This window comes from Grammomys surdaster, unplaced genomic scaffold, assembly GCF_004785775.1.
Source record: "Grammomys surdaster isolate TR1022 unplaced genomic scaffold, NIH_TR_1.0 125769, whole genome shotgun sequence".
Lineage (NCBI taxonomy): Eukaryota > Metazoa > Chordata > Mammalia > Rodentia > Muridae > Grammomys > Grammomys surdaster.
The window spans coordinates 32,022-39,629 of record NW_021620600.1 but is presented as its reverse complement, the minus strand read 5'-3'; the positions used below and the strand labels follow the sequence as shown (position 1 = coordinate 39,629).

Genomic DNA, 7,608 nt, shown 5'->3' with positions numbered 1-7,608 from the left:
AGAGTGAACTGGGCCAACAGAATAAACTGGGTCATGGAGTCAGGGGTGAGAGGAAGAAAGGGGGAACCAGGACACAAAGCGGACAGAGAGCTGAGAGACAAGTAGCTAACACAGCTGGATTATGTAGAATAGATCATCTTGGGGGAAGAGACATGAAGCTCAGGGCTGGGAGAAGCTGAGGGTAACTATATACTAACAGGTATTGGTGATACTGAGAGGGACGGGTGCCTAGAGTCCTCTTTGATATATTAATATGCACCTCAGCCATTTGTCCAGTTTTTTTTTTTCTTTTGAGACCTAACACTTATTTCTGAAAAGAAAAAAAAAAAGCATGCATTGGTGGCTGGATCTCAGGAGTAGACCGGTTTTGCTGCATGACTGAGGTAATGTGGGCTGTAGCCTCAACTTTGTAAGAATTCATTAGATTAATTAACCACGGCATAACTTTTAATCCCAATACTCATGAGGCAAAGGGAGGAGGATCTCTGAGTTGGAGGCCAACCTGGTCTACATAGAGAGTTCTAGGATAGCTAGAATGGTGAGACCATCCTTTTTTAAAAGGAGAGGATAAACCAGGTAGTGGTGGTATGTGCTTTTAATCCTAGCACATGGGAGGCAGAGGCCTTGGCTAACTCTTTTATGAATTAGAGGCCAGCCTGGTCTACAGAAGCAGTTTTAGTTCAGCCAAAGCTACACAAAGAAACTCTGTCTCAAAAATCAAACAAAACAGGAACAGCGGCAACAACAGTTAGTAAGCACAAGTATTTGTGCTTAATAAAGATTCAACTGTCCACACGTGGGAAATGCACAGAAACACATCTCTGAATCTTTTCCATCTGAGACCCACACACGTATTTCAATCTTTTCTGGAAAAGCTGGTATTGTTACTTTTATGAGAGAGGGGTCTAGGCTTAGCTAATGACCAGGTCTCGCTTCCTAGCTCAGTTTGGCCTCCAACTAAAAGCAATCCTCTTGCCTTTGTCTGTTTGCTTATTTCAGGCACATGCCTGCACCTAATTTGCCTTTTTATATTTACTTCTTCCTATCATGATGATGAATGAAAAAAATAAGTTTTTGTATATAAAGCTCCAGAGGTAGGGACATCAAGAGAGTCCAGAGTGAGTGATCCGGAGCCAGGACGTGTCAGGAGAAGACAGAAAAGGAGAAGGGGAGAGAGGCGAGCCAGGAGAGTAAAGGGTAGGCGAAGAAAACAGGAGCCAGTAATCAAAACCGCTGGATTATATAGGGAAGGGCAGCCCAATTCCTGAGCTGGAGAAATTTAAGGTATGAAGAGCCTTTAAGCATTTTAAGCTTAAAACCATCCTGTAACCATCTTGCCATCCCCAAATTTAACTTATTTAGAACCAATATACAGGGCTGGAAGTGGATCTGTTACTGCAGTAATGGGGAGGTAGAGGCACGAGGTTCAGAAGTTTAAGGCCATCCTTGGAATATGAGACTTTGCCTCAAAATCAAAACAAAAACTCAAAAACAGCAATCATGCAGCACTGCTACAAAAGTAGAGAACTTTAAACTACTCAAAAAGGTTAAAACTTGCTTGGTTAGTCATGTGTGAAGAGAAACAAAAGAACTTTCCGGAACTTTTCTCTGAGTCCCAGAGGGGAACTACCAGAAGAAATAAACTTCCGGTGTGCCACTTCCGGACAAGGTCTCTCATTCGGTGGCGCCTGGGCAGACCGGATGTCTGTCACCCTTCCCGGCCCGCCTACTTCCGGAAGTGACGCGCAGCGGGGTTGCCGGAAGAAGTGGCGAAGTTACTTTTGCTTTTCGCTCAGCAAGCGCTGTTGCTCCGAGCTACTCCCAGGCTCCTGAAGTTACTTCTGAAGTGCTGTGGAGGAGCAATCACCAGTGCGGACACAGAGGCAAGTGCTCCGGGCGGCCAGGCGGGTGGAGCTGAGCCGGGTACCCGGATCGCCGCGGGTCCCGCTCAGCGTGCGCTTCCTTCCCTTACTTCGCCGCAGCTCCCGCTTCCCACGGCCGTTTCCAGGACAACGGACTAGGAGACCCCCCCCACGCCCCCTCACGATCGCGGTGCAGTCATGAGCCCCGCCTCCCCCTGGTGCACGGAGAGGGGCGGGGCCTGGAACGAGGTGGGCGTGACTCCGCGGGGCGTGGCGTAGGGAAAGCCTATGATTGGTGGGCGGGGGCGGGACACAGATGGGTGGGAGGCATGCTGTAGATAAAGTCTGTAATTGAAGGCTCTTGATTCTTGGGGCGGGGTCTGGATCGTTGGGGGTTTGGGGGTGCAGAGGAATGGAGGGCGTGGCACAGTGAAGACCTATGATTGGCTTTTGGAGAATGGGAGGGGCGGGGTGGAATTTGGATATCTGCCCCAGGGTGGGAAGGGGAGGGACCAGGGTCCTGATGGGACTGATAGGGTCTGGGGTCTGTATTGGGGTGGGTTAAAGCCTTGAAGAAGCCTACGGTAGGAGGGTAATGGTTGCGCCCTGATGGGAGAGGCGGAACAAAGTTAGGCTCACCTATGATAAGAGCGCAGTTGGTGCTCACAAAAGAAGAGGAATTAGAGTTGAAAGGTTCCCTTAGTTTTAGAGCTGTGGGAACTGTCCTGGGAGCTCATGATCCGTAGAGAAGTGGAGGGAGCAGTGGGCCGGGTTGGAGCTGAAGTGGTTGGGCTTTGATAAAATGGGTGGTGTTTTTAAGGGACGAGGGCCGGGAGTAGGGGCTCGTTATAGAAGTAAAAACACCGAGGCACGGTCCTGTAATGTCAGCACTTGAGAGGCTGGGGCAGGAGTGTGCAATATCCCAGAACAGCCTAGGGTAGTGTGTTCCAGGGTTTTGGAGGTGGTTCAAGATATTCGGCCACATAGTTCGGTTATCCTGGGCTGCATGAGATCATGATTCAAGAGTCCTAGAGCATTGGAAGGAGAGACACCCTTATTATGCCCTGTAATTGGCTGGGTCCCCTATGTTCAGCAGGCTGCTTCGTGACCCACTATGTCTTCCCCCACAAGTTCTCTGGACACTCCCGTGCCTGGTGAGTGACGGGCTTTCCCTACCCGGCCCCTTCCACAGTGCTGGAGAAGCTCAATTTCTTCTCTTCCTTTTCCTAGGGAATGGTTCTCCTCAGCCCAGCACCTCCTCCACTTCACCTACTATTAAGGAGGAGGGGCAGGAGACTGATCCCCTTCCAGGCTCTGAAGGGTCCAGCTCTGCCTACATCGTGGGTGAGACAGGGAGACAGGAACAGGGGTGTGGGGCATTGTGAAGGAAGGGTGGGGAGATGGTGGCCCCTGTCTTTTGGTCTGCTTTTCCTTCCTTTTCCTCCGACTCATTCTTGGGAGCCCGCCGACCTGCAGATCTTTCCCTTGGCGTTGCAGCCCTGTCCTCTCACCCTCGCTTCGGGACTTCCCATGGCCTGTTCCCAGGCTGCTGTTTCTCTTTGTCGCTATCTCTCATGGCATCTGCTCACCCCAAGTCATCTTAGAGCCAGAGGATGAGCCCGAGCGCAAGCGGAAGAAGGGCCCGGCCCCGAAGATGCTGGGCCACGAGCTGTGCCGCGTGTGCGGGGACAAGGCCTCGGGCTTCCACTACAATGTGCTCAGTTGTGAAGGCTGCAAAGGCTTCTTCCGGCGCAGCGTGGTCCACGGTGGGGCCGGGCGCTATGCCTGTCGGGGCAGCGGAACCTGCCAGATGGATGCCTTCATGCGGCGCAAGTGCCAGCTCTGCCGGCTTCGAAAGTGCAAGGAGGCTGGCATGCGGGAGCAGTGTGAGTGCAGGGGTGGGGCTAGAGGGAGCCAGGGTCCTCTTCAAGGGGAGGAGAGAGGGTGGGGCCCGCCACTGAGGGTGTCTTTCCTGCAGGCGTGCTTTCTGAGGAGCAGATCCGGAAGAAAAAGATTCAGAAGCAGCAACAGCAGCAGCCACCACCCCCGACTGAGCCTGCACCCAGTAGCTCAGCCGGACCTGCAGCCTCTCCCGGCACTTCCGAAGGGAATAGCCAGGGCTCCGGGGAAGGAGAGGGCATCCAGCTGACAGCGGCTCAAGAGCTGATGATTCAGCAGTTAGTTGCTGCGCAGCTGCAGTGCAACAAACGATCTTTCTCCGACCAGCCCAAAGTCACGGTATCTGGGCACGGCCCAACCAGGCTAGGGAGGGTTTCACAGGGCATGCAAGTCCCCACGTGACCCTGGTCTTTTGTGTCCTAGCCCTGGCCCTTGGGTGCAGACCCTCAGTCCCGAGACGCTCGTCAGCAACGCTTTGCCCACTTCACTGAGCTAGCCATCATCTCAGTCCAGGAGATTGTGGATTTTGCCAAACAGGTGCCAGGGTTCCTGCAGCTGGGCCGCGAGGACCAGATCGCCCTCCTGAAGGCATCCACCATCGAGGTAATGACTAGGCTCTAGGACAGAGAGACCAGAGCTGACTGTAGTGCAAGCATGTCCTAACCCTTGGGGGTGTGGTCAGCACGAGTGTCCCATCCCTAGTAAGATACCTGGAGCCTCCAGTGAGCCAGCCGGGGGGAAAAGGGAAATGGCCAGAGGTAGAAGGTAATGGAAGAAGATATCAGATGGACTGTTAAAGAGGAAATGTGCCCCAAAGACTTCAGAGGAATGGATATTTGAGCCAAATCAAGGATAATGAGGAAGTATTGAGAGTCAACTGTGTGCTAAGAATCAAAACTCTAGCCTGTACTCATGATAATGTCGGGTTAGTGTCCTTGCATGGGGCGTAAGTGGTAAAGTTGGAGGAAGGAAAGCTAAGAATGTCTGGCCTGGCAGAGGGGTGGCAGCCAGTTGGTCTTGGCACATTTGACTCTGGGGCAGCTGAAGCACCCTTATCACCTCCAGATCATGTTACTAGAGACGGCCAGACGCTACAACCACGAGACAGAGTGCATCACGTTCCTGAAGGACTTCACCTACAGCAAGGATGACTTCCACCGTGCAGGTCTGTGGAAGACACTGGCTCGGTCCTGGGGCTTCTGCCCTACTGGACCTCCAGATAAGGCACTGGCAAGAAAAGATCATGTTTAGCTGGGCCAGATGCATGGGGGGGGCTTGGCTGTCACCTGGCACTCTGGCAGGAGATCAGGAAGACACACCCACTCCGAAGATTGTCCAGGTGTCTGTCCTGGGAAGCTCACCTGGCCATCTGCCTGATAATGGGACAGGCCCCCTGCTCATTGCCAGCCAGTGTGAGCAGAGGCTTTTCTCACTCAGCTTTGGGCTTCCCAGGATACCTCGGGCGCCTCGCAGTATTTTTAGGCATCCACTACCAACTCTTGTACTACAGAGAGTCCTAGGACCCTTCCAGTGGGACTTATTAGCAGGGTAGGTGTGGGGTGGGAAAGAATTTGCCTTGTGATCCAGCCTGGGCAGAGGAGTCCCAGGCAGTTAGGCCTTGGAGGTGGGACTGGAAAGGAACTTAGGATTCCCACCCAAGCTGTCTGTCTGGCCCCACTGTCTGGCCCCAGGCGCAGGCATTCCTGCGTGGGTCATCATGCGGACAGGTGGCCCTGCTATTCCCCTCACACCACGTCTATCCCCGCAGCAGTCCAGGGTGCCGTGCCAGCCTGTCAGCCCCCATGTTCCCTCTGCTGAGACAGGACCTGGCCTCCATTCTCCTCTGCCTCAGTCCATCTTCTCTCCCAGGCTGCCTTGCTCTGAGTTTGTGCCCACCAGCACAGTCCAGCATCAGGGGCTAGCACTCACTGTCCCTTGCTTAGAACTGGGTGACAGTTCCTAGTTTGCCTGGAACCTGCCTAGATGGTTTTGTTTTATTCTTGGGGTTTCACTGTGTAGGTAAGGGCAGCCTAGAATTTGTTATTCTTTACAGAGAAGGGGTGGGGTGGTCATAAATCACTCTCCATGGCCTGGCACACAGTAGGTACACTTAGTGGTCCATAAGTGAATCATAGCATATCTGAGTCTGAGCAGTGGGAGCTACCTAAGGGTTCACAGTGTGGCCTAACTTGGCCCCCTTTCCTCTGCCTTCATGCGGCAGATGCTGGGATCTGAGGGTGCCTCCAGGATGTGTGTGAAGGAAGGGTATGGGTCCTGTCTTGGTGGCATGGCTGCTCTATAACAGGCACTCACTGGGTCAGGATGGGGAGGAAGCGGGAGGAACTGCCACTGGCTGTTCTTCCTTCCCTTCCCTGGTTGAGTGCCCTGGGACCAGGGTCAGGTGTGAGGCTGAGCAGGGGCCGTTCCTGCAGGCTTGCAGGTGGAGTTCATCAATCCCATCTTCGAGTTCTCGCGGGCTATGCGGCGGCTGGGCCTGGACGACGCCGAGTACGCCTTGCTCATTGCTATCAACATCTTCTCAGCCGACCGGCCCAACGTGCAGGAGCCCGGCCGTGTGGAGGCCCTGCAGCAGCCCTACGTGGAGGCTCTCCGCTCCTATACGAGGATTAAGCGGCCCCAGGTACAGGGGCTGCTTATTCCCTAGCTGGGCAGGCTCGGTATTGGGGTCAGGTGGCACGTGTTGGGGCACGCTGAGCCTCGGGCCTGCCTTTCTTCTCAGATCCTGATAGTGAGGTCAGCACAGATGTCCCAAACAATGGGTTGGGTTTGAGGTTGGCCTGACCACTCACGGTACTGGCTTTCCAGACAAAGCTGGCTTTGCAGGGCAGGGCCCCTAACAGGATGGACTTGCCTTCTCTCCCTGGCAGGACCAGCTCCGTTTCCCACGAATGCTCATGAAGCTGGTGAGCCTGCGCACTCTCAGCTCTGTGCACTCGGAGCAGGTCTTTGCGTTGCGGCTCCAGGACAAGAAGCTTCCGCCCTTGCTGTCCGAGATCTGGGATGTGCACGAGTAGGACGGCCACAAGCGCCCCAGCCTTGGTGGTGTCTTCTTGCAGATGGACGCGTTGCCTTTCCTCCTGGGGTGGGAGGACACTGTCACGGCCCAGTTTTCGGGTTCAGCCTCAAGCTGAGCGACAGTTGGCACTAGAAGGCCCCACCCCACCCACCGAGTCTTCCAGGAGTGGTGAGGGTCACAGGTCCTAGCCTCTGGTCTTTCCCAGCTGCCCTCCCATCCAAGCTTACACCTCAGCCTACCACACCATGCACCTTGAGTGGAGAGAGGTCAGGGCAGGTGGCCCCCTCAAAGTTGGGAGACCACAGGCCCCCTCTTCTGCCCCTTTTATTTAATAAAAAAACAAAAATAAAGCCCGAGTACAAGCCATTCCTGAGCCCAGCGTGGAGGGAGTGGGCCATGTCTGTGCCCCGGTGACTCGCTGCTCTTGGTCTGGGTTCAGACCATGAGGGTAGGTGTGCGGCTGAAGACAGTTGTCTTTTACAGCATAGTTTGAGACACTGGAGGCCAGAGGGCAAGGTGGGTGAGGCCAGTTCGAAAAGGCAAGGTCTCAAAAGGACACTTCTTAGCTAGGGCCAGGTTTCCAAAGTTGGGGACTGTGCATCTGGCCATGAGTATCATAAACAAGTCAAGAAGTGATTTGTGGGGCAACAGAAGTTATACACGAACTGGGCGTGTAGGAACTGAGGCAAACTAAGAAAAGGAAGCCTCTTGTAGCAAAGGCTTCCAGAGTAGACCCACTGTGGCAATCTTACCACGGTCCTGCAGGGGGCGCTCGGAGGCCGCAGGCCAAGCCTGCTCGCTGAGCCTTGA

At 54.2% G+C, this 7,608-nt stretch overlaps 1 protein-coding gene across 5 annotated transcripts; it reads left to right on the top strand.

Moving 5' to 3' along the window:
• Positions 1-1,726: 1,726 nt before the first annotated feature.
• Positions 1,727-7,164, top strand: Nr1h2 (nuclear receptor subfamily 1 group H member 2). Of its 5 annotated transcripts, none has more exons than XM_028788855.1 (10): positions 1,727-1,883; positions 1,983-2,111; positions 2,959-3,016; positions 3,093-3,206; positions 3,467-3,748; positions 3,841-4,100; positions 4,185-4,364; positions 4,827-4,926; positions 6,194-6,402; positions 6,650-7,164. In XM_028788855.1, the coding sequence occupies exons 3-10, from the start codon at positions 2,977-2,979 to the stop codon at positions 6,794-6,796; spliced, it is 1,332 nt and encodes a 443-aa protein (XP_028644688.1). In that variant the 5' UTR covers positions 1,727-1,883; positions 1,983-2,111; positions 2,959-2,976; the 3' UTR covers positions 6,797-7,164. The 5 variants fall into 5 exon arrangements, with proteins under 5 accessions (XP_028644688.1, XP_028644686.1, XP_028644689.1 ...); XM_028788853.1 differs by having other exon boundaries at positions 3,458-3,748; XM_028788856.1 differs by having other exon boundaries at positions 2,956-3,016.
• Positions 7,165-7,608: the final 444 nt, after the last annotated feature.

Coding starts and splice junctions, on each gene's coding strand:
- Nr1h2 (XM_028788853.1), top strand. CDS start 2,977: ATGTCTTCCCCCACAAGTTCTCTGGACACTCCCGTGCCTG. Junction 4,927..6,193: donor GGATGACTTCCACCGTGCAG/GTCTGTGGAAGA, acceptor CCGTTCCTGCAG/GCTTGCAGGTGGAGTTCATC. Junction 6,403..6,649: donor CGAGGATTAAGCGGCCCCAG/GTACAGGGGCTG, acceptor TCTCCCTGGCAG/GACCAGCTCCGTTTCCCACG.